Source organism: Hyperolius riggenbachi, chromosome 1 (assembly GCF_040937935.1).
Source record: "Hyperolius riggenbachi isolate aHypRig1 chromosome 1, aHypRig1.pri, whole genome shotgun sequence".
NCBI classification, from domain to species: Eukaryota; Metazoa; Chordata; class Amphibia; order Anura; family Hyperoliidae; genus Hyperolius; species Hyperolius riggenbachi.
The window spans coordinates 520,905,999-520,932,341 of record NC_090646.1 but is presented as its reverse complement, the minus strand read 5'-3'; the positions used below and the strand labels follow the sequence as shown (position 1 = coordinate 520,932,341).

The 26,343-nt window shown below is 46.9% G+C and overlaps 1 protein-coding gene and 1 long non-coding RNA gene across 4 annotated transcripts in view; one reads left to right on the top strand and one right to left on the bottom strand.

Annotated features, from left to right (window-relative positions):
* LOC137524970 (uncharacterized) overlaps positions 1-26,343 on the bottom strand; it is a 362,158-nt gene that overhangs the window by 51,637 nt on the left and 284,178 nt on the right. For all 3 annotated transcript variants that reach the window (XR_011022827.1, XR_011022825.1, XR_011022826.1), the window contains exons 4-5: positions 11,256-11,420; positions 6,496-6,731 (exon numbers count right to left, since the gene is read on the bottom strand). This is a non-coding gene — a long non-coding RNA (uncharacterized lncRNA). The remainder of the gene's footprint in view (positions 1-6,495; positions 6,732-11,255; positions 11,421-26,343) is intronic.
* ALDH2 (aldehyde dehydrogenase 2 family member) overlaps positions 22,143-26,343 on the top strand; it is an 87,712-nt gene continuing 83,511 nt past the window's right edge. Inside the window, exon 1 of the mRNA XM_068245544.1 lies at positions 22,143-22,382. Coding sequence (XP_068101645.1) covers positions 22,254-22,382 — 129 coding nt within the window. The 5' untranslated portion in view covers positions 22,143-22,253. The remainder of the gene's footprint in view (positions 22,383-26,343) is intronic.

Sequence of the window (26,343 nt, the reverse complement as noted above, 5' to 3'; positions counted from 1 at the left end):
CTTGAACGTCTGGTTCACAAACGCCTGACCCAGTACCTCAATGCTAACTCACTGCTAGACCCACTGCAATCTGTATTCCGCACTGCCCACTCAACAGAAACCGCTCTCACCAAAGTGGTCAATGTCCTTGCCTTAGCTAAAGCTGAAGGTAAATACTCCATTCTCCTCCTTCAATGAGTCCTCATCCACCCCCAACCACCTGTCGGTGGGAATCCCTCAAAGCTCGGTCCTTGGCCCCCTACTGTTCTCCCTATACACATCCTCCATTGGCAAGGTTAACTCCTCCATGGGTTTTAACTATCTTCTGTATGCTGATGACACCCAGATCTACCTCTACACCCTGACATATCCCCCACTACCATGGACAAGGTCTCCTCCTGCCTATCAGCCATCTCCTCCTGGATGTCTGCTAGGTTCCTGAAACTAAATCTAGATAAAACGCAATTTATGATCTTCCCACCCCGGCCGTCCCTGAACCTCCCAGATGTGCATGTCACTGTTAACCACACTACCATTCGCCCTACCTTTCAAGCCTGCTGTCTTGGTGTCACCCTGGACTCCGCACTCTCCTTCACTCCCCACATCCAAAACCTCCAAAAAGTACTGGAACTTCCAACTTCACAACATCTGCAAGATCCGCCCTTTCCTGGCCTCTGCCACCACCAAACTTCTCATCCATGCCCTCATAATTTCTCGCCTTGACTACTGCAATGCCCTTCTGTCTGATCTCCCTATGACCCGAATAGCCCCGCTGCAGTCCATCATAAATGCGGCAGCCAGAATTATCCACTACTCCCATCGCTCCACCCCGGCAGCTCCCCTCCGTGAATCCCTCCACTGGCTTCCTATCCAGTCCAGAATCAGATTCAAGATACTGTGTTTGACTTACAAATCTGTCCACAAAACCTGTCCAACCTACATTTCCGATCTTACTCAGAGGTACACACCTAGCCGCTCACTCCACTCCTCAAATGAACTTCGCCTGACCGCCCCCCCGCATCACCCGGTCCCATGCACATCTCTAGGACTTCTCAAGAACACTATGGAACTCCCTACCTCCACCCATTAGGGCAGCCCCCTCCTTCAACATCTTCAAGAAGGCCCTCAAAACTCACCTTTTCACTCTGGCCTACCACCCCCCACAAGTACTCTAAACCCGCAGCTGAAGTCTGGTCCCCTACCCTTCCTATCCATACCTCTCCCTCTAGATCAGGGGTCTCAAACTCGCAGCCCGCGGGCCATTTGCGGCCCTCGATACAATATTTTGTGGCCCTCGCCGGCAAAAGCCAAAGAGACACGGAAGCAAACTATTTTTGCCTATTTTACCTTATAGTTAGTTTCAGTGCACCCAAGTAATCCGCCACATCCCCGCCGCTAAACGAGGGCTGCAGAGCCTCCAAATCCCTCAGGCACACATCCACGACTGCGCTGAGGGGCAGAGCTTCCAGCTGTAGCTCTGCCCCTCCTGACGTAAATCGACGCACGGATCGCTGCCTCTCCCTGCCCCTCTCTGTGTAGGAAGAGTGAGAGGGGCAGGCAAAAGCGGCGATCGGCCGCAATTGACGTCAGGAGGGGCAGAGCTGAAGCTGAAAGCTCTGCCCCTTCCAGGAAATGCCGGCGGATTGCCCCCCGGGCGATTTGGGGGCTCTGCAGCCCTCGTTTTGCGGCGGGGACACGTGAAATCCCTTATGCGGCCCAGCCTCATCCTGACTTTGCCTCCTGCGGCCCCCAGGTAAATTGAGTTTGAGACCCCTGCTCTAGATTGTAATCCTTTGGGCAAGGGTGTTCCTCCTTTTGTGTCCTACCTGATCATGCACCTCCATTACTGTGAACCCATGCTATGCATTTGAGTAAACCTAACTTGCCTAATCTCCATGCTCCCCTCCAGTGACTGACTAAGCATTACCTTGTACTCATACTGTGCTGTGTGATCTGGTTTTTTTTTGTAAAAACAAGGAACACCAAGAGCCCTAATAGTGTAATATGTACTGGTAAATGGTTACTAGATAGAGTAAATATTAATACTCACAAACCAGGGTTACCATTAGGCAACCACTGTAAAGGCAGGTGGGGAGATTTTCCTGACCCCACTCAGGAATAAGAAGTCGCTCTCTGTAGATGAGAAAAAGGGGGTTCAACCCTCCACCCAGGGTGGACTCAATATTATGCAGGAGAACAGAGGCGCTAAAAGGATAAAAGGAAGCTAAATGAGCTTAAAAACCAAATGCTTGGTAAATAGAGGAGGCAGTGGTGGACTTACCTCCTCCAAGTAGACACACAACGACTGTAGTAAAGACTGTCAATATATTTTATTTATGAACTCCAAATATGCAACGCGTTTCGCAGGTTTGATCCCACTTCATCAGGCAATAACAACGGAGCAATAGCATATGTGGTCAGTAGAAGAGCCAGGCACCTCTGGTTTTTTTGTATTCCTGTATTGTCATATTGCTGTATGTCACCCCTAAATATTGTCTGTAACCCAAACTAATGTCCAGCGCTGCATAATATGTTGGCGCTTTATAAATACAATAAATAAATATCTATATGTACACATCCTACATGTATAGAAGAATAATTTGGCACTAAATATCAGAATTTTAACAAGTAATCCTCACAAAACCCCAGTGCCAGGATATTACCTCTGCATGCATGTTAGGCCAGACACAAATGAATATACGTATTTGCCATCCCTGCTAGTAAGAGCATTGGTGGTGCACGTGGGTGATGCTGTAGGCAGGATAAACTGATAAACATTGCAGGGATTTGAACCCCATCCTGACAGGCAGGAGTGCCAAACACCAACATTTTTTGCTTTCTTGCGCACTAAAATGCTTCTTAAAAGCAGGGAAATAATTTAAAAGGCGGTGGTGTAAAGACAAGTGGCAACATACAGAATTAACCCCTGCCTAAAATTGGAAATAAATTTGAAATGGAATTTAGTGGGGTTGGTTTACTTTTACAGAATAATTCATTGTTAAAGGGTCTACAAGTATTAGGCTAACAATAATACCTAAGTGCAGGTTCCAGCTGCCTGCAAATACCTGTTGTGATGATGTCTGTGTTCATAGGAAGTGTCTGAATCCTGGACACACCAAACAAGAGGAACCCCACCCTCCGTGACTCAGAGCTAAGCCCCACCCCATTCTGGTACCACACAATCCAATACCAGAGCCTGAGCAGCCAGAACAGGCTCCAGCATTGTAGTGTTCAATCCAGGCAGAGGGGCTTAGAGCCAAATAATTAAAACATTTCAGATTAGTTTCTAAATGTAAAAGAAAACCACCCCAGGCTGTAATATGTTGGTTGAGCTCCTCCCCAGCAGCTCAACCACCACATCAGAGTCAGAGTTGCACTTTAAAGTGTACCCAAGGCAGTGCAGGGAGGGGCAAATTGGACACATAGGCATGTTCCCTGCTGCAGGACATGCCTCTGTGTCCCCTCAAGCCGCTCTCTGCCCCCCACCGCCGCCCTATCACCCCCCCCCCCCCTGACATTGGCAGCATGCAGTTGTCACCAATTTAGAGGGAAAGGGAAGAGAGGTATTGCCTGCTTAAATGCCCACTGAGGGCACTCTTTCAGGCCTTCCCCAGCTGCCATTGGCAGCTCTGTCTCTCCCTTGCCGCTCCTCCTGCCATTCCCCCACCTCCCTGCATGCTCCTGTGTGTGAGACACACAGAGCAGCCCTTCCTGCGTTGTGACCCCAGGAGTTACGAAAACAAAAGCAGAAGACTGCAGGCCACAGCAGCGGTGGAGAGCAGCAGGGATTGCTGAACCCTGAAAGGACTTACGAGGCGTATTTTAAAGAAAAAGTTCAGTACCTGCATGAAATTTGAATGCACAAAGGACGCCATCTGCGCCCTCCGTGCAGTTCCGCCGGGTCTCCACTGTTCAATTGCCCCCCGGGCCAGCACCCGACCCCACAGCCTGGGTCTGGCACTCATGCCTCCTCTAAAATGGCTGCTGGAGGTTGCTGCGGCCGCGCAGTCCGCATAGACGCAAGTGCGGCTGTGCAGCTCTAGGCCCCCCCCCCAATCCACGCACAGAAGACAGCCTGAACTTTTTTTTTTTTAAATTCACCTCGTAAGTCCTTACTTCAGCCCTCAGTCGTTTTTACTTTATGCATCCGAGCAATGTTCACCTCCCATTCATTAGCCTATAACTTTATCACTACTTATCACAATTAACTAATCTACATCTTGTTTTTTCCGTCACCAATTACGCTTTCTTTGGGGGATACATTTTGCTAAAAGCCACTTTACTGTAAATGCATTTTAACAGGAAGAATAAGAAAAAAACGGAAAAATTCATTATTTCTCAGTTTTCGGCCATTATAGTTTTAAAATAATACATGCCTCCATAATTAAAACCCACATATTGGGCTTGATTCACAAAGCCATGCTAACTGTTTAGCACGGGTGTGTTAAGCAGTTAGCACGTGAAGTGCCGTTCGCAGACTTTTGCGCGCGCAAAGTGCAGCGATTTGCGCGATCGCTGACTTTAGCGTGCGCAAATTGCCGCAATTTGCGCGCGCAAAAGTCCGCGAAACGGCACTTCACGTGCTAACTGTTTAGCACACCCGTGATAAACAGTTAGCACGGCTTTGTGAATCAAGCCGATTGTATATGCCCATTTGTCCCGGTTATTACACCATTTAAATTATGTCCCTATCAAAATGTATGGCAACAATATTTTATTTGGAAATAAAAGTGCATTTTTTCCGTTTTGCATCCATTACCATTTACAAGCTTATAATTAAAAAAAAAATAGAAATATTTCATCTTTACGTTTGATATTTAAAAAGTTTAGACCCTTTGGTAAATATTTACGTTTTTTTTTATTATTATTGTAATGTTTTTTGTTTTTTTTATTAAACATTTTATGTGGGTGTTTTTGGGAGGGTGGGATGTAAATAGTATTTTTTTTATGTAAATATAGGTGTATTTTTATTTTATTTTTTACATTTAGATGTAGTTTTAGTTTTTGGCCACAAGATGGCAGCCATGAGTTTGCTTACATGACGTCACTCCAAGCGTAATATGTCCGCTTAGAGGGACGTAGGGGGACGCAAGAGGCAGAAAAAGCGAGGCTTGCGAGAGAAGCAGTCGCTTTTTCTGCAGGGGAGAGGAATCAATCATCGGGCACCATGTCCCGATTGATTGATTGATTCCTGGGCTAACGATCCACGGCCGGGAGCACGCATGCACATGCGCGATCGGCCGCGGGAGCGCACATGGCCTCCTGGACGTAGCTTCTACGTCCAGGAGGCTTAAATAGTTAACAACGCGCCAGCGTGGGTAGATACAACCCCGCCTCCATGTATTCCCCCAGCTATACATAATTTAGAATGAATTCTTGATCTGACTCCTCCCCCTAAAGGGGATTTCCTCACATGAGTGGTTGCCTCTTCAAGCAACCAACATTTGTGAGTATAATATACTCTTATCTTTGCCAAATATCTTCTGATATTACACCAGAGAGGGCTTCCGATTGTCCCTGTGTTTTTTTCCCTCGTCTTCTACAGTTTCTACGTATTATAGTTGCCTGAGTATAGGTATTATAACTTTCTCAGAATAGGCAGTATAGTTGCCACAGTATAGGCAGTATAGAGGCATAGTTGCCTCAGTATTGGTAGTATAGTTGCCTCAGTATTAGTAGTATAGTTACCTCAGTATAGGTAGTATAGTTTCCTCAGTATTGGTAGTATAGTTGCCTCAGAATAGGTATTATAGTTGCCTCAGTATTGGTAGTATAGTTGCCTCAGTATAGGTAGTATAGTTGCCTCAGTATAGGTAGTATAGTTGCCTGAGTATAGGTATTATAATTGCCTCAGAATAGGCAGTATAGTTGCCTCAGTATAGGTAGTATAGAGGCATAGTTGCCTCAGTATTGGTAGTATAGTTGCCTCAGTATTGGTAATATAGTTGCCTCAGTATTGGTAGTATAGTTGCCTCAGTATTGGTAGTATAGTTGCCTCAGAATAGGCAGTATAGTTGCCTTAGTATTGGTAGTATAGTTGCCTCAGGATAGGCAGTATAGTTGCCTGAGTATAATTAGTATAGTTGCCTCAGTATTGGTAGTATAGTTGCCTCAGTATAGGTATTATAGTTGCCTCAGTATGGGTATTATAGTTGCATCAGTATAGGTAGTATAGTTGCCTAAGTATAGGTAGTATAGTTGCCTCAGAATAGGTATTATAGTTGCCTCAGAATAGGCAGTATAGTTGCCTTAGAATTGGTAGTATAGTTGCCTCAGGATAGGCAGTATAGTTGCCTGAGTATAATTAGTATAGTTGCCTCAGTATAGGTATTATAGTTGCCTCAGTATAGGTATTATAGTTGCTGCAGTATAGGTATTATAGTTGCCTCAGAATAGGTAGTATAGCTGCCTCAGTATTGGTAGTATAGTTGCCTCAGTATAGGTATTATATTTGCCTCAGAATTAGTAGCATAGTTGCCTCAGTATAGGTAGTATAGTCACTATGTTGGTACTGACCTTTATGGGTCCAGGTCAATGACTCCAGTGACTTCCTGGCTGGAGGAGGGGCAGCATCTTCTCCACTGGCTGACATGGAGTGTGAAGGAGTCACAGAGCAGGCACGGCACAAATCTGGGACCCGCGGGATACAAGAGTTTATCCAAGATGGTTATATAATACTTATGGATGGCCCAGCCATTATGTTCCAGGCGGTGCCTCTTCCGGGCCCAGTAGCTTGGGTGTTATGCAATGACCTAGAATGAGACAAACAGTTCCGTTAGAATTCATGTTCTTCTCCTAGCTATATTACTTTGCTGTGAAATGAAATGAATGACTAGTGATAATATCAACTATCTTTCTTACACATCTTACTGCAGTTGTGTCAGTATGTAGTCCCTGTGTTATATTTACTCATAAAATACTTGTTACCTTGAACCTGTTAAGGATTATTATATAACTGCATGAAAGCAGGTCTGTCTTTTAACAGGAAAAAAAATCATTCCCCACTGATGGATTGTACTATTTTACTGTTCATTTCTAGTGATGGTCATCATTCATATTTTATCTTTTATAGACAAATCTAATTATTTTTCTAAAATAAACAGCTACATCTTGCTGAATCTCATAAGCATTCGCATCGTTGGAGATTCCATCTTTTTTTCTATTCTCAAGGAATGCAACTATTTTGTCTTTTATGCCAAATTACCTTTCAGCACATTTGAAGCATAAGGATATGGAGGCTGCCATATTTATTTCCTTTTATATAGGCAGACCCAGCCTCTGTATGTGGATTGCATTGTCAGAACCCCACCTTGGGTTCTCTTTAAGCCCAACCCCCTCCCCTTCCCCCATTGTTATCCCTTTCCTGATGTCTAAAGCTATCTTTCCAGAAGCTTGCTGTAATTGCCCATAAAAATGTAACACCTCCCAAGCTCTACCCTCCTCCCCCCAGGTTATATGATACATACTTATTTTACCTACAGTCAGGCTCGGACTGAGCCACCGAACCATCGATGGTCCTATCGGTGGGCCCCAACTGCCCCGCCTCCTGGGAGCCCCAGAGCTAAGAGGGAGGGGGCACAGCTTGGAAGGGGGGAAAATTGGGCACAGAGCAGCGGGGAGGGGGGGAAGCCTCCCCCCCTCATCTAGGGCCCCCCCCTTCCGCGCATCCCCCTCCTCCAGAAGTGCAGCCAGCAGCGAGCGGAGAATAGCTACAGAGCTTCAGATGATGCTAGCTCCGCATGCCGCTGCTGGTCTCCGTCTCCTGTAGTGACGCTGTCTAATCACGCTCTTGCAGTACTTCCTGCGAGAGTGTGATTGGACAGCGTCACTACAGGAGACGGAGACCAGCAGGCAGCAGCAGCGGCATGCGCGGAGCTTGCATCATCTGAAGCTCGGTAAGCTATTTTTTGATCGCTCCTGGCTGCACCTCTGGAGGAGGGGGGTGCGCGGAAGGGGAGGGGCCCTAGGTGAGGGAGGGGGGGGAGGCTTCCCCGCTGATCTGTGCCCGCTGCCCCCCCCTTCCAAGCTGGGGGGGACTTGCATTTTGTGGGGGTATCTGCCACCAACCTGATTGCATTGTGTGGGGGTATCTGCAGCCAACCTGATTGCATTTTGTGGGGGTATCTGCCACCAACCGGATTGCATTTTGTGGGGGTATCTGCCGCCAACCTGATTGCATTGTGTGGAGGTATCTGCAGTCAACCTGATTACATTTTGTGGGGGGTATCTGCCGTCAACCTGATTTTGTGGGGGTATCTGCCACCAACCTGATTGCATTTTGTGGGGGTATCTGTCACCAACCTGATTGCATTTTGTGGGGGTATCTGCAGCCAACCTGATTGCATTTTGTGGGGGTATCTGCCGTCAACCTGTTTGCATTTTGTGGGGGTATCTGCCGTCAACCTGTTTGCATTTTGTGGGGGTATCTGCCGTCAACCTGATTGCATTTTGTAGGGGTATCTGCCGTCAACCTGATTGCATTTTGTGGGGGTATCTGCAGCCCACCTGATTGCATTTTGTGGGGGTATCTGCAGCCCACCTGACTGCATTTTGTGGGAGTATCTGCCACCAACCTGATTGCATTTTGTGGGGGTATCTGCCGCCAACCTGATTGCATTTTGTGGGGTATCTGCCGCCAACCTGATTGCATTTTGTGGGGGTATCTACAGCCAATCTGTTTGCATTTTGTGGGGGTATCTGCAGCCAATCTGTTTGCATTTTGTGGGGGTATCTGCAGCCAACATGTTTGCATGTTGTGGGGGTATCTGCAGCCAACCTGATTGCATTGTGTGGGGGTATCTGCAGCCAACCTGATTGCATTTTGTGGGGGTATCTGCAGCCAACTGGATTGCATTTTGTGGGGGTATCTGCAGCCAACCGGATTGCATTTTGTGGGGGTATCTGCCGCCAACCTGATTGCATTGTGTGGAGGTATCTGCAGTCAACCTGATTATTTTGTGGGGGTATCTGCCGCCAACCTGATTGCATTGTGTGGAGGTATCTGCAGTCAACCTGATGACATTTTGTGGGGGTATCTGCAGCCAACCTGATTGCATTTTGTGGGGGTATCTGCAGCCAACCTGATTGCATTTTGTGGGGGTATCTGCAGCCAACCTGATTGCATTTTGTGGGGGTATCTGCAGCCAACCTGATTGCATTTTGTGGGGGTATCTGCCGTCAACCTGATTGCATTTTGTGCGGGTATCTGCAGCCAACCTGATTGCATTTTGTGGGGGTATCTGCCGTCAACCTGTTTGCATTTTGTGGGGGTATCTGCCGTCAACCTGTTTGCATTTTGTGGGGTATCTGCCGCCAACCTGATTGCATTTTGTGGGGGTATCTGCAGCCAATCTGTTTGCATTTTGTGGGGGTATCTGCAGCCAACCTGTTTGCATGTTGTGGGGGTATCTGCAGCCAACTTGATTGCATTTTGTGGGGGTATCTGCAGCCTACCTGATTGCATTATGTGGGGGTATCTGCAGTCAACCTGATTTGCATTTTGTGGGGCTATCTGCCGCCAACCTGATTGCATTGTGTGGAGGTATCTGCAGTGAGTCAACCTGATTATTTTGTGGGGGTATCTGCCGCCAACCTGATTGCATTGTGTGGAGGTATCTGCAGTCAACCTGATTACATTTTGTGGGGGTATCTGCCGCCAACCTGATTTTGTGGGGGTATCTGCCACCAACCTGATTGCATTTTGTGGGGGTATCTGCAGCCAACCTGATTGCATTTTGTGGGGGTATCTGCAGCCAACCTGATTGCATTTTGTGGGGGTATCTGCAGCCAACCTGATTGCATTTTGTGGGGGTATCTGCAGCCAACCTGATTGCATTTTGTGGGGGTATCTGCAGCCAACCTGATTGCATTTTGTGGGGGTATCTGCCGCCAACCTGATTGCATTTTGTGGGGGTATCTGCAGCCAACCTGATTGCATTTTGTGGGGGTATCTGCTGTCAACCTGATTGCATTTTGTGGGGGTATCTGCAGCCAACCTGATTGCATTTTGTGGGGGTATCTGCCGTCAACCTGTTTGCATTTTGTGGGGGTATCTGCCATCAACCTGTTTGCATTTTGTGGGCGTATTTGCCGTCAACCTGATTGCATTTTGTAGGGGTATCTGCCGTCAACCTGATTGAATTTTGTGGGGGTATCTGCAGCCCACCTGATTGCATTTTGTGGGGGTATCTGCCGCCAACCTGATTGCATTTTGTGGGGTATCTGCCGCCAACCTGATTGCATTTTGTGCAGGTATCTGCAGCCAATCTGTTTGCATTTTGTGGGGGTATCTGCAGCCAACCTGATTGCATTTTGTGGGGGTATCTGCAGCCAACCTGTTTGCATGTTGTGGGGGTATCTGCAGCCAACTTGATTGCATTTTGTGGGGGTGTCTGCAGCCAACCTGATTGCATTATGTGGGGGTATCTGCAGTCAACCTGATTTGCATTTTGTGGGGGTATCTGCCGTCAACCTGATTGCATTTTGTGGGGGCATCTGCCGTCAGCCTGATTGCATTTTGTGGCGGCATCTGCCGTCAACCTGATCGCATCTAGTGGGGGCATCTGCCGTCAGCCTGATTGCATTTTGTGGGGGCATCTGCCGTCAACCTGATTGCATTTTGTGGGGGTATCTGCAGCCAACCTGATTGCATTTTGTGGGGGTATCTGCTGTCAACCTGATTGCATTTTGTGGGGGCATCTGCCGTCAACCTGATTGCATTTTGTGGGGGCATCTGCCGTCAACCTGATTGCATTTTGTGGGGGCATCTGCCGGCAACCTGATTGCATTTTGTGGGGGTATCTGCTGCCATTTGACTACTTGAGGAATTATCATGAGGCATGTAACTACTGGAATATTTTATCTAAAATGTATCTAGTCAGACCTAATCTCTGTGAATAACACCGCTACTTATTTTGTGTTTTGTATTTTTTTTTTAAGTCTGCCCATGACTCATCATGACCACGCCGATGTTCCAGTGCGTGGTGACACCCATTCGCGCCGCATTTAGACTTATCCCTAATGGAGACTGTCCTCAGAATTGCTCACAATCTATTCCCTACCATAAAGTCATGCAAAATTTCTAGAGTACATGTGTATGTGAGCCCAAAATGGGGGGGGGAGGAGGAGGAGAGGAGGAGGAGAGGGGGCGGGCCCCAGGCTGAAACTTCCTTGGTGGGCCCTTAGTGTCCCAGTCCGACCCTGCCTACAGTGAAAAAGTGCCCCTCAGATCTCACAACCATTTACATACATAATTCTTTCTGATTATCTTCCCATACCTGGTCACAGATCTTCCGGGTCACCCTGGCCTGGAATTTCATCCTGCGCAGGAGGTCGTCCCGATACTTGTGGAACCTGTGCGTGTTCTGCTCTCACGTCCAGCCCAGGGATAGATGTTCCGGCGGTGGTAGCTGGCATCCTCCTCCACTTGGTTGGCTAAGAACCTACAGTAATGAAATGACAACAGGAGTAAATTTGAGAACATTTATAATTATACAGATAATACTAAATTAATGGTAAAGGATCATGACCAGAGCAGCTCTTTCTTCAGACCAACTCGAAGGTTATAGATGGTGTGAAAATACTCATAAGGCCTCTTTTCCACCGGAAGCTGAAGGCGGTTGTAACGATTGTGGGATTCTCTCCGTGATCAGCGCACAAGACGTGCGCTGACACTGCAGAAATCCTCCACAAGCGTGTAATTTGAGGGAACCCAGCAAAAGGTGCAATGCACCTGTAGAGGGAAATTCCTGTCGGCAGGTGGAGCTGTGGAGTGCAGAGGAACAGCTCCTCTGCCCTACCACACACGCCAGACAGGAATTGCACGAAGGGAAGAAACGCAGGGCAAGATAGCCCTGAAGAAGAGAGAGCAAAGCGACAGAGGGCAACTCACCTCCCTGGTTCCAATCGCCGCCTGTCTCCATCTTCTCTTCATGGCCGCTCATACACACGCTGCTTCCTGTTTTCCCGGAAGCAGCGTGTGTATGAGCAGCTATGAGGAGAAGACAGAAGAGGAGACAGGCAGCGATTGGAACCAGGGAGGTGAGTTGCCCTCCCTACACAGCGCTTCCCTGCAGTTACATTCGGAGGGGGGAGCACGGAGGGCGCCCGGGAGAGGAGAGGGAGGGAAAGGTCGGGCTGCCCTCCCCGCGGCTGCAGCTCCCCCCTCCATTATGGGGGGGCAGCTACCTATCTAACCTATCCTGGGGGCACCTACCTAATCTAACCTATACTGGGGGGGCACCTACCTAATCTAACCTATACTGGGGGGGCACCTACCTAATCTAACCTATACTGGGAGGGCACCTACCTAATCTAACCACACTGGGGGGGCACCTACCTAATCTAACCTATACTGGGGGGCACCTACATAATCTAACCTATACTGGAGGGGCACCTACCTAATCTAATAGATACTGGGGGGCACCTACCTAATCTAACCTATACTGGGGGGCACCTACCTAATCTAACCTATACTGGGGGGCACCTACCTAATCTAACCTATACTGGGGGGCACCTAGCTAATCTAACCTATACTGGGGGCACCTACCTAATCTAACCTATACTGGGGGGCACCTATCTAATCTAACCACACTGGGGGGCACCTACCTAATCTAACCTATACTGGGGGGCACCTGCCTAATCTCACCTATACTGGGGGGCACCTACCTAATCTAACCTATACTGGGGGGCACCTACCTAATCTAACCACACTGGAGAGGGGGGGCACCTACCTAATCTAACCTTTACTGGGGGGCACCTACCTAATCTAACCTATACTGGGGGGCACCTACCTAATCTAACCTATACTGGGGGGCAGCTACCTATCTAACCTATACTGGGGGGCACCTACCTAATCTAACCTATACTGGGGGGCACCTACCTAATCTAGCCACACTGGGGGGGGCACCTACCTAATCTACCCTATACTGGGGGGCACCTACCTAATCTAAGCTATACTGGGGGGCACCTACCTAATCTAACCACACTGTAGGGCACCTATCTAATCTAAGCACACTGGGGGGCACCTACCTAATCTAACCTATACTGGAGGGCCCCTACCTATCTAACCTGTATTGGGGGCACCTACCTACCTAGCTTATACTGGTGGCAACTATACTGGCTACCTATATTGGAGGCACCTACCTAACTAACCTATACTGGGGGCACCTACCTATCTAACCTGGGCTGGGGACAACTATTCTGACTCCCTATATTAGAGGCACCCACCTAGCTAACCTGTACTGGGGGCACCTACCTATCTAACCTATACCAGGGGCACCTGCCTATCTAACCTATACCGAGGGCACCTGCCTATCTAACCTATACTTGGGGCAACTATACCGGCTACCTATACTGGAGGCACCTACCTGGCTAACTTATACTGGGGGCAACTATAGCGGCTACCTATACTGGAGGCACCTACCTGGCTAACCTATACTGGGGGGCAACTATACTGGGGCACTTATGCCTGGCTACCTATACTATGCCTAGCTACCTATACTGGGGGAACCTATAGCTGGCTACCTATACTGAGTGCAACTAGACCTGGCTAACCTACACTGCGGACATGTATACCTGGCTCCGCGGAAGGGGGGGGGGGCGCAATTTTAACCCTCGCCCTTGGTGCATTTTAGCCTAGAAACTGCCCTGTCTGTGGGATATTGTGAAGAGAAAGTTGAGAGACGCATGACCCAACACTCTGGATGAGCTTAAGGCCGCTATCGAAGCATCCTGGGCCTCCATAACACCTGATCAGTGCCACAGGCTGATTGCCTCCATGCCACGCCGCATTGAAGCAGTCATTTCTGCAAAAGGATTCCCGACCAAGTATTGAGTGCATAACTGAACATAATTATTTGAAGGTTGACTTTTTGTTTTAAAAACACTTTTCTTTTATTGGTCGGATGAAATATGCAAATTTTTAGAGATAGGAATTTTGGGTTTTCATGAGCTGTATGTCAAAATCATCAATATTAAAACAATAAAAGACTTGAACTACTTCAGTTGTGTGTATTTGAATCTAAAATATATGAAAGTCTAATGTTTATCAGTACATTACAAAAAATAATGAACTTTATCACAATATGCTAATTTTTTGAGAAGATCCTGTATTTGCAGCCGAATAGTGCTTGTGGCCGGCAGATGGGTGGCTGACTGCTTGACAAACAAGCAGTTTAGCCGTCCATGGAGGAGAAGCCTTAGAAATACTTATGCTGCATTCTCTGGCCAGGACCCTCTAGATCTAGTCTCAATATAAGTAAAAAATATACAAGCATAATACAGGTCGGAAAAGAAGTGTCCTTTGAATTCTTCTCTCCTCAGGCCAGCCAGAACGAAGTAAAATTGCAGAAAAATTTGCTGCGATTTCCGCGTACGCGTTTACAAAATTGCGGCGATTTTTCCGCAATTTTTACTGCGATTTTAATGAAAGTGAATGCGAGGGATTTTAAAAACAGCTAATTGATTGCAAAAAGCTCAGAAAAGCGCTTCTAGGAAGACCACAGAGCAATTTGTTGAGTCATTACATTCCTAATACTGTACTTAAAGGGAACCTGAAGCGAGTAAAATTATTTAAAATAAACACATGACGTAGCTGCAAATGAATATTACATAATAACCTCACTGTCAGTTCCTCTCAGAAGCTCACCATTTTCTTCTTACAATGATCCCTTCCAGTTCTGACAATATTTTGTCAGAACTGAAATATACCAGTTGCTGTCAGTTATATATCAGCAGCTGTCAGTTATAACTGAATGTGCAAGGTAGTGTCCATGTTTCCCTATGGCACAAGTGGGTGATATTACAGTTTAACAGTGTGCTGACCAGGAAGCTGTTATGGGGTAATGGCCATTTTTAAAATGGAGGATGGAGAATTCAATTGATCACAGTGGACAAAGAGGAGGCAGAAGAGGAGAGAGAGATTGATGAGTAGACTACACGGGAGGTAAGTATGACCTGTGTCGGGTTATTTTGACTTTTTATTTTCAGATCAGGTTCCCTTTAAATAATGAAGACCTAAATAGTGAAATGACTAAGAAACAGGCACATTACATTATGGTCTTCATGTAAACAAGGATATATCATGCAAGTGATATTCAAGAAAACAAATAGTATTGCAACAAGTTTCGTTCTAGCTTCTTTTATTAAATGAATGCAAAAAACGTTTATTTGACTTAAAGGGATACTGTAGGGGGGTCGTGGGAAAATGAGTTGTACTTACCCGGGGCCTCTAATGGTCCCCTGCAGGCATCCTGTGCCTGTGCAGCCACTCACCGATGCTCCGGCCCCGCCTCCGGCTCACTTCTGGAATTTCAGACTTTAAAGTCTGAAAACCACTGCGCCTGCGTTGCCGTGTCCTCGCTCCCGCTGATGTCACCAGGAGCGCACGGCGCAGGCACAGACCATACTGGGCCTGCGCAGTACGCTCCTGGTGCCATCAGCGGGAGTGAGGACACGGCAACGCAGGCGCCGCAGTTTTCAGACTTTAAAATCTGAAATTCCAGAAGTGAACTAGAGGCGGGGCCGGAGCATTGGGGAGTGGCTGCGCAGGCACAGGATGTCTGCGGGGGACTGTTAGAAGCCCCGGGTAACTTAAACTCATTTTCCCCTGACCCCCCTACAGTATCCCTTTAAAGTGATACTTAAGTAAAAACAAAGTAAAGAGATACACAATTGTATCTCTCCTCCTGCTTCTAAAAATGACTTAGATATCCCACAGTTTTATGTAAAAAAACCAACAATTTATTTTTTCTCTCAGCTGAAGGTAATAGTCTGTCCCTTGTGTCTCAGAGTGCTCAAATATATGAACTATTGGCCCTTTTTATAAGCCCTGTCCTGAAAGAGAACTGTGCTTCCTAGTGCAAAGTATTTTATGGTTGTAATTGCATACCGGTAGTCCGACTGGGACCTGATATTAAAGGACAACTGTAGCAAGAGGGATATGGAGGCTGCCATATTTATTTCCTTTTAAGCAATACCAGTTGGTTATCCTGCAGATCCTCTACCTCTAAAGGCTCATACACACATCAGACCATAGTCTTTGGAAAATGAAAGATCACAGACCAATTTTACCCCCTTCCATGTAGTATGAGAGCCATACCTACACAGTCTATTCTATGGAGGTGAACTCCCCATTAGATAGCAATCTTTGCAAGATGCTGCACACAAAGATGCTGAAGACATTCAAAAGATCAGTATCTGCAAAAGATCTGTTCCTGCAAAAGATCCGTTTCTGCAAAATGCATTCATAGTCTATGATATCTGCAGATCTCATCATACACACCTTGTTTAACAGACATTCATCTGCAGATCAGATCCACCAGGATGGATTTTCAGATCTGCAGATGATTGTCTGATCTGCAGATGAATGTCAGTTAAACAAGGTGTGTATGATGATCTGCAGATCTCATAGACTATGAATGCAATTTGCAGGAACGGATCTTTGGCAGGAACAGATCTTTTGCAGATACTGAGCTTTTGTGTCTGTACAGCATCTGTGTGTGCAACATCTTGCAAAGATTTTTTTCTGATGGGGAGTTCAGCTCCATAGAAAAGACTGTGTAGAATATGGCTCTCATACTACATGGAAGGGGTAAGATTGGTCTGTGATTTTTCATTTTCCAAAGACTATAGTCTGATGTGTGTATGAGCCTTAATACTTTTGGCAATAGAACCTGAACAACCATGCAGCAGATCAGGTGTTTCTGACATTATTGTCAGATTTGACAAGATTATTTGCATGCTTGTTTCTGGTGTGATGCAGACAGTACTTCAGCCAAACAGATCAGCAGGGCTGCCAGGCAACTGGTATTGTTTAAAAGGAAATACATATGATAGCTTCCATATTCAAATCAAATGCATACATATAAAAAGGGTGCTACTGCAATTTAGGTGCAGGAGAGAATTGCTAGTAAAATCACTATTCTATTAATACGCTCCATGTAATTATGATAGTTAAACATCTGCAATTTTTTTCTGATATGTTACTGTCACCTAACCTGACCCCATTCTCCATTGAATCCTCCCTCTATCGGTGCCTAACTCTAACTGACTCCCCAAATCCTCTCTCTATCTGTGCCTAACCCTAACTTAACCTCCCCGCCAACCGATGCCTAATGCTGGGAATAGACGGGTCGACCGGCTCGATTAGCCGCCGGATCGTCCCCAGCCGCGTCCCCGCTCATTCGAGCGGATCGATTACCGCTCGTCCCTGCCGGCACTTCCTTATCAGCGCTCGATTCCCTGCCATTGTCCGCCGGCGGGGATCGAGCGGGCGCGGGTCGAGTGGCTTGATCGGACCAGCTGAATTTTATCAGCTTGTCGGATCAGCTGGTCGATACACGGTACAGAAACGTACCGTGTATCCCCAGCATAACTCTAAGTGCCCCCCCCCCCAATCCCCACTAAGTCTGTACAGCAGGCGCTCCTGGCGCTCGTTATGTTATGGGGCCCACACCCAAATTTCCAGTTATAGCCACTAGACATGATCAAGAACATTGATAACACATCCGTCAATCGCCAACCTTTGTTACTTTTAAAAGCTCTCTAAAAACGTATTTGTTCCGACAAGCATATGCGCTACCCTAGGCCACTTCCCTTTGTCCTAAGACCAAATTGCACTCCTACTGGGTATCCTAAAACACACTGCCTTTATATATTTTATCGTATACTACCCCTCCTCTTGTTTCCCCCCATTCCCTTTAGATTGTAAGCTTGCAAGGGCAGGGCTCTCTCCCCTTTTGTGTCTTGGAAATCATTATACATTTTATTCATCATGTTACTTTTATCACTGTCATTACCACTTCTGCATTTTGTATTCTGTATGCTGTATCATTTTTGTATTTTGTCACTAATTATGTATCTTGTATATTAGTGTACACCATTGTCTGTATTATGTTCCCCATGTTTGTTTCTTACTTTGTACAGCGCCACGATATATGTTGGCGCTTTATAAATCAATAATAATAATAATAATTGCGTCCCACTTACTTGCTTCACAATGGAATGTTTACATTAGGGCTGGATACACAGTGGTCCCCATAGAATTGTATGGTTAGTAAGTTGACATGCAGAATTATTCTGCAATGCATCTGACCACTGTGAATCTAGCTTCATGGCTACCGAAATGTGAAGACATTATCACATTCAGGGAGAGCTTTACTTCTGGCTATGAATGCTTTCAGATAAAATGAATTCTACCAGCTTATAGATTAGATAAGTAAATAGCAGCGTCATGGCGGCTAGGAAACAGAAACTCTCTAAAATAACTTAGTAAGCAGATCCTCACCACTGCATAAGCCTGTTCAGAGGTGAGAATGAGGAGCCAATACAGTAGTGACGTCCTGTTCATGAGTGATTGGTTCATTTGAACCGGTTCTTTCCTGTGAGTCGAGTGATCCGACTCATCACACTGAACCGAATCACTTCAGTGGATGATTCAGGAACTGCAGCTGCACAGGGTCCTTTTCCACTTCAAAACCAATTTTGATGTGCATTTTTTGTGCGTTTTTTTATGCGCTCCTGTTTTTGACCAATTTTGATGTGGTTTTTTTATGTGTTTGCATTTTTCTGATTGGCAAGTGTCTTGATTTTTGAAAATAAATACTAGCGGTTAAACCAATACAAAACGCAAAGCATTTTTCATGCGTTCCTATACTTTACATTGAAACGCAAAACGCATCATAATCACACAGACATGCATTTGCATTTTGTTGAAAATCAGAACGCAGCAGTGGAAAAGGCCACCCAGGATTATTATTTTAAACAGGCTGCACAACAGACTCTGAAGTCTCCTGAAAACAATCTTTTTATTTAAAAAATGTGCTTAACATCTTTACCCTACCTACACTGCCGCATTCCTGCCGCTGTACACTAACTAAATCCTCCCTAACTCCCCGGAGGGCAATCCGGGCAGCGCTTCCGTGAGAGGCAGAGCCACAGCTCTGCCTCTCAGCGCGTCTATCAGCCCGGATCACCACCTCTCCCTCGCCCCTCTCTTCCTTCACTAAGAGGGGCGGGGGAGAGGCGGAGATCCGCCGCTGATAGACAGGGCATGGAGGCAGACCAAGAAAGTCGTGGATTTTGCAGGGGAGACGGAGGGTGAGTTTGGGGGGATTTAGATAGATTTCAGCAGTGGGAATGCGGCGGTTTAGTTAGGGCAAAGATGTTAAGCACATTTTTTAAATAAAAAGATAGTTTTCAGGAGACTTCAGAGTCTCTTTAAAGGAGTGATCAGGCATTGGCAAGTAAAATAAGGGCTACTTACCCGTGGCTTCATGCAGCCCCAAGCTCCCAGCATGTCCCTTGCCGCAGTTCTGCTGTGAGCCATTTGCCGCCGCTGCCTCTCGGTCCCTGGCAATGACGTCAGGCCGACGTACTGCGCTGAAAAATGGGTGTGGCCATGGACCAAAAATGGGTGTGGCCATGGAGCAGAATGTGGGGGTGGCCATGGGTGAAGACAAATTTACATGAATTTAGCAGTGTGGGACATTAGATTAGGACAGCGGTGGCGAACCTTTTGGAGGCCGAGTGCCCAAACTGCAACCCAAAAGTCACTTATCTATCGCAAAGTGGCAACAGCAATTTAAACTAAATAGAAACGTTTTAACTCATACATGAACATTATGGAAAATCCAAGTTGAAAATAAACTGTGAAGATAACCAATAATTTCATCCATCCTACTCCTGAAAAATGTATTCTTTTTTTAGTATCTCCCAGTTTTAATTTCTGTTTTAAAAAGCTAAAAAAGTAGGTTTAATACTATTGTCTCATGATGAAGATTCAGCTTTTCCCATAGTCTCGCAGTTAGCAAACATGTGACCCCCAACAAGACAAATTCAGCAATCATGAGGTCCCGAACAAATCATGAGGCCCCAAACAAGACACATTTAGCAATCATTATGCCCCCAACAAGACAAATTCAGCAATCTTGAGGCCCCCAACTAGACAAATTCAGCAATCATGAGGCCCCCAACAAACCAGGAGGCCCCCACCAACACAAATTCAGCAGTCATGAGGCACATAAATAGACAGCATTTCACATAAATAGGCAGAATGCCCCCTTAATATGGTAGACACCTCTCACCTGGCTTCTCAATTCTCCTCTACAGGCTGCTGTGCCTGGCAATACTGTTTTTGGCTGGATTAAGGATGATGTGTGGGCTGAAAGGCCTTGCGATGATGCTGTGGCCGGGCTGGCTGGCAGTGATGCTGTGGCCGGGCTGGCTGGTGGTGATGCTGTGGCTGGGTTGGCTGGCGGTGATGCTGTGACCTGGCTGACGGTGATGCTGGGCTGTGCTTGGCTAGTTGAAGTAAATGCTGGCCTGACTGAGGGTGATGCTGTGGCCTTTTTGACAGTGATTCTGGGCTGGTTGGCTGGTGGTGATGATGGGCTGGCTGGCCTGAATAGTTTAGGTAGTGACAGGTGTCCCCCCAGTTTAGGTAGCACCAGGAGCCCCCCAGTTTAGGTAGTGACAGGCGTCCCCCAGGTTAGGAAGTGCCAGGGACTCCCCAGGTTAGGAAGTGACAGGCGTCCCCCAGGTTAGGATGTGACAGGGACCCCCCAGGTTAGGAAGTGACAGGCGTCCCCCAGGTTAGTAATAGGCGTCCCCCAGGTTAGAAAGTGACAGGGACCCCCCAGGTTAGTGATGGGCGTCCCCCAGGTTAGGAAGTGACAGGGACCCCCATTTAGGTAGTGAGTGACAGGGACCCCCGTTTAGGTAGTGAGTGACAGGGACCCCAGTTAGGTAGTGAGTGACAGGGACCCCCATTTAGGTAGTGAGTGACAGGGACCCCCCATTTAGGTAGTGAGTGACAGGGACCCCCATTTAGGTAGTGAGTGACAGGGACCCCCGTTTAGGTAGCGAGTGACGGACCCCCAATGGTAGTGAGTGAAGGGGACCCCGTTTAGGTAGTGAGTGACAGGGACCCCCGTTTAGGTAGTGAGTGACAGGGACCCCCAATGGTAGTGAGTGACAGGGACCCCCGTTTAGGTAGTGAGTGACAGGGATCCCCAATGGTAGTGAGTGACAGGAGCCCCCCTCTAGCCACCGCCGCTGCACCCACCTTGCAGCCAGCAGCGTGTCAGACCTCGATCAGCGTGGGCGACCCGACCAATAAGAGCGGGCGCACGGACACACCACTCTCTATATGCGGAAGTGATGTCACTTCCACATATCAGTGCGGTGTGCTAGGTCCTAGCGCCGGCACTATTAGTCGCCGCCTGATCAAGGTCTGACGCGGCTAGAGGAGGGGGGGGGGAGCAGCGGCCAGGGGGGGGGGGGGCAGCGGGCGGCCAGGGGGAGGCAGGCACCCATTTTTGCCATATGTGCGGACGCCTGTGGTGACTGACCCATTCACTTTCAGTGAATAGGATCAGCCACGCAACGCATAGAAACGCAGATGGCGTGCATTTGTACACGTTGCATTTCAAACGCATGGCCATACGCGTTTGATGTCAATATGGCCTAAGAATCAGCAAAGGCGTGCGTTTTGCATTTTTTTGGGCAAAACCGCAGCTAGTGGAAAAGGGCCCACACACAAAGCTGAAGGAGAAGGAGCCAGGAGGAGGAATAAGGGCCTGTTCTCACTTGAGCGGGAATCACGCGATTCCCGCTCAAAGCAAACCGCTAGCAGTTTTGTAAAAACCGCTAAAACATGTAACACATCATGGCAGTGTTCTCACCGCAAACATGTTACATGCAGCGGTTTGCCGGTGATTTCGCGTTTAGCACCGCTAATCGCGATCGCTCCAAAACCGCCACAGTGTCCAGTCGATTTTTACACGTTAATCACGGGAAAATCACTCCCGCAACCTCCTGCGTTTTGTGCTTCTAGATGTGAACGGACCCTAATAGATGTCTGGGCCAATTAGCAGGGGAAGGGGAGTGACTAGCATCTAGCTACTGCTAGCCACACACTCCCCAGTGAAATTAATCAAATGAATCGGTTCATGATCCGGTTCTTTTTAATGAGTTGAATCGAATGAATCGATTCATTGAAAAGAGCCGGGCTTCCCATCACTACAATACAGCAGTGTGAGATGTGGAGGGGGTGGGGTCATTCCTCCCCATCCTGTTACTGGATAACAGGATCGTGCCTTCAGCGTGATTGGTCAGCAGGAAGTGCTTGGTCTGAGTGACAGGAGGGCTGGACGGACAGCGTACTAAAGCAGCCGCAGCCTATAGAAGTTGCCTCCCTGTGGTTGGGAATTGTGTTTCGGAGCAGCTGCATCGCGATCTCTCTGAGCAAGTTGCTAGCAGTGCGCTGTGTCGCCATGCTCCGGGCCGCCCTAGGAAGTCTCTGCAGCAAGGTCTCCTCAGTGCCGCTGGGGGTCCAGGTCAGCAGGTTCTCTGCTGCTGCAATCCCTGCGCCCAATCCTAAACCAGATGTGCACTTTAACCAGGTTAGTTGTCTACCTGAAACCAGTCATGTGATATTTGTTGTTCCACTAAAGCGCCTCAGGGCTCTTGTTTTGCAGGGAAGGGCTGATACTCTGCGCAGATCCGAGTGCAGGTAATGCTGCTGGTTTAGCACAGACAGTACTACTTGTTGCGTAAAGTGCTCTGTCATGTGGCAAGCACAAACTGAAATGGAATTACAGGAGGGTGTGTTATGCAATGCCAAAAGCATTCTTTGTTTTTTGTTTTTTTGCAAACAACTTTCTGAAGAGTGGATCTGCATGGGCTTGTTAATTGGACACGAAAACCGCGCGGACGAACTTCAACTCCTGACCGAAGGGTGAATGCTGGGGCAGCTGTACAGGAAGATGAACGTGAACTCCTGACTGCACCGTGCTGTACAGTGACATAAACGAACGCATTCCAGTGTCTGTTTGCGTGCTAGAGAGAAACCACGGTGTTGCAGGAAGAAAGCTCTGGCTCAGTAATGTGACCTGCTATCATAATGCTGAAATCTCACCGGTGACAAAAGTGTAGCTTTTAGAATTCTAAATTCTAATAAACATAATTTGTTTCTGACTGCTAAAATGGAACTGAACTCTGGCACAGGACGAAAGGGAAACAAATGCACCCTGTAAGTATTTAGAGAGTTTAGCCTGTCTAATTCCCCCTCATCTGTGATAAATAACAAGTTGTAATTTGATCTTTCAGCTGACTGCCACGGTAGATGGATAATTTAAAAGCACAGGTTAACAGTTATGTCTGATCCCATGAAAGCAGGAAGTAGATACACTAGATTTACTGCAGGATTTCTATCTGCTTTAACAAAGAAATGTTTATCTTTAACCTTCCTGGCGGTAAGCCCGACCTACGCTCGGGCAGGGCTGGGACAAGGTCCACAATCAACAGAGGCTGAGCTGCCCAAGTGCGCCCCCCCCCCCCTGCTCCGTAAGCTTACTGCGCATGTGCAGCTCTCTGATGACTGAGTGAGCAGTAAGCTTACAAAGATCAAACACATTGAATCCAACACAGGAGATGTCAGTGCTATAGAAATACATAATAATAACATGGTAGGATATTAGACTATGACTATGGTAGGATTAGATTGTAAGCTCCTCTGAGGACAGTCAGTGACATGACTATATACTCTGTATACAGTACTGCTGCAGAAGATGTCAGTGTTATATAAATACATAATATGGTAGGACACATTACACTATGGTAGGATTAGATTGTGAGCTCCTCTGGGGACAGTCAGTGACATGAATATGTATTCTGTATAGTGCTGCAGAACATGTCAATGTTATATAAATACATAATAATGTGAATATGGTAGGACATTAGACTATGGTTATGGCAGGATTAGATTGTGAGCTCCTCTGAGGCCAGTCAGTGACATGACTATGTACTCTGTAATGTGCTGCAGAAGATGTCGGTGCTATATAAATACATAAATAACATGGTAGGACATTAGACAATGGCTATGGTAGGATTAGAATGTGAGCTCCTCTGAGGACAGTCAGTGACATGACTATGTACTCTGTAATGTGCTGCAGAAGATGTCGGTGCTATATAAATACATAATAATAATATGGTAGGACATTAGACAATGGCTATGGTAGGATTAGATTGTGAGCTCCTCTGAGGACAGTCAGTGACGTGACTATGTACTCTGTATAGTGCTGCAGAACATGTCAATGTTATATAAATACATAATAATGTGAATATGGTAGGACATTAGACTATGGTTATGGCAGGATTAGATTGTGAGCTCCTCTGAGGCCAGTCAGTGACATGACTATGTACTCTGTAATGTGCTGCAGAAGATGTCGGTGCTATATAAATACATAAATAACATGGTAGGACATTAGACAATGGCTATGGTAGGATTAGAATGTGAGCTCCTCTGAGGACAGTCAGTGACGTGACTATGTACTCTGTATAGTGCTGCAGAACATGTCAATGTTATATAAATACATAATAATGTGAATATGGTAGGACATTAGACTATGGTTATGGCAGGATTAGATTGTGAGCTCCTCTGAGGCCAGTCAGTGACATGACTATGTACTCTGTAATGTGCTGCAGAAGATGTCGGTGCTATATAAATACATAAATAACATGGTAGGACATTAGACAATGGCTATGGTAGGATTAGAATGTGAGCTTCTCTGAGGACAGTCAGTGACATGACTATGTACTCTGTAATGTGCTGCAGGAGATGTCAGTGCTATATAAATACATAATAATAATATGGCAGGACATTAGACTATGACTATGGTAGGATTAGAGTGTGAGCTCCTCTGAGGACAGTCAGTGACATGACTATGTACTCTGTAAAGTGCTGCAGAACATGTCAGTGCTATATAAATACATATTAATATGGTAGAGACTTTTTACACTATAACTATGGTAGGATTACAGTTTAAGCTCTGAGAATAATCAGCAATATTGCTATGTACTCTTCAAAGTGCTATGGAGGGCATCATCACTATATAAATACTTAAAGTGGCCATTAATTATACAATTCTCCAGATGATTGATCGTCTGATTTGATAACATTGATCAGAAACGATCTTTCGGACCCACTAATGAAAGAAAAGCTGCTATCCAATTTGCTCAGATTAATGGAATTGATACTTTTTTGGATCGATTCCATCAATTTGATCGAATTAGATATACCAGCAAGCTGTCATTAGTGGTCTAGGATGACTGATTGTCCGGAAAATTGTATCGGTAGTGGCCACTTTAAAGCGGACCTGAACTTCCTCTCTGCTCTAAAAGATAGGCAACAGTATAATAACCTTTAAAGAAAAATTTTTCGATGTTACAGCTGATACAAATCCTGCAATAAATCTGCAGTGTGTCTACTTCCTGCTTTCATGGAAGCAGACATTGCTAATATCCTGAGCTTTTAAATGAGCTTATATGTCTTATCTGCCATGGCAATCAGGAGGCACAGGGGTGAGATCAAACTACAACTTGTGATTAGTCACAGATGAGGGGGAATTAGACAGGCTAAACTCTCTAAATACATACAGGGTGCATTTCTCTGTTTTCCTTTGTCCTTGGGGGGAGGTTAAAGGGGTTCTGTGGTGGTGTCCTGGGGTTAAATACAGACACTTACCTGGGGCTTCTATCAGCCCCCTGTAGCAGTAATGTCCCACGCAGTCCTCCTCCGATCCGCCATTCTCCGCCGCCGGCTCCAGTCCAGCGTGGCACGCTTTCAACTGCGGCTGGGCGCCAATGGCCGCGCGCCTGCTCGCTTCCGCCGGCATCATCAAAAGCTTACTGCGCAGGCGCAGTACGAGAAACCTTTGTACTGCACCTGCGCAGTAAGCTTCCACTGACACGAACGAGAGCCCGCATTATTCGTCTGTCGTCAGACGAATAATTGCCTGGAGCCGGCGGGGGAGAACGGTGGATCGGAGGAGGACGGTGTGGGACATTACTGCTACAGGGGGCTGATAGAAGCCCCAGGTAAGTGTGTTTTTATCCCCAGGACACCCCCACAGAATATAGCCTGATGCCGGAGAAATAGAGTGATAGGGAATGGGAGAGGGGCAGGGGAGTTGGTGACATAGAAGCCAGCATTATCACACACCTGACACAGCACATAGTCACTCCCCCCTGTGCTCTCCTTTGCCCAGCTCTGGGGTGTAGTGTTGTCCGGATCGTGAACGATTCGGATCTTTGATCCGAATCTATTTTATGAGTCGATCATCCGAATCATCAAAATGAACGATTCGGATCGCAAAAGGGGCGGGGCCAGGAGCGACACGCCCCCTCTCAGCGGGCAGCGGGGTCCTGGAAGCAGGGATCGCTCTGTTGGATGGGAGGCAGCCTTGCAGCGAGACAGGTAGATGAGAGAGAGGGGACATGGGTGCCACTGCCAGATATGTGTAGAGCACACATACTGGCTATAACGTGCTGCCCATTATAGGCTGGCTGTTTCGTAGTGCTGCA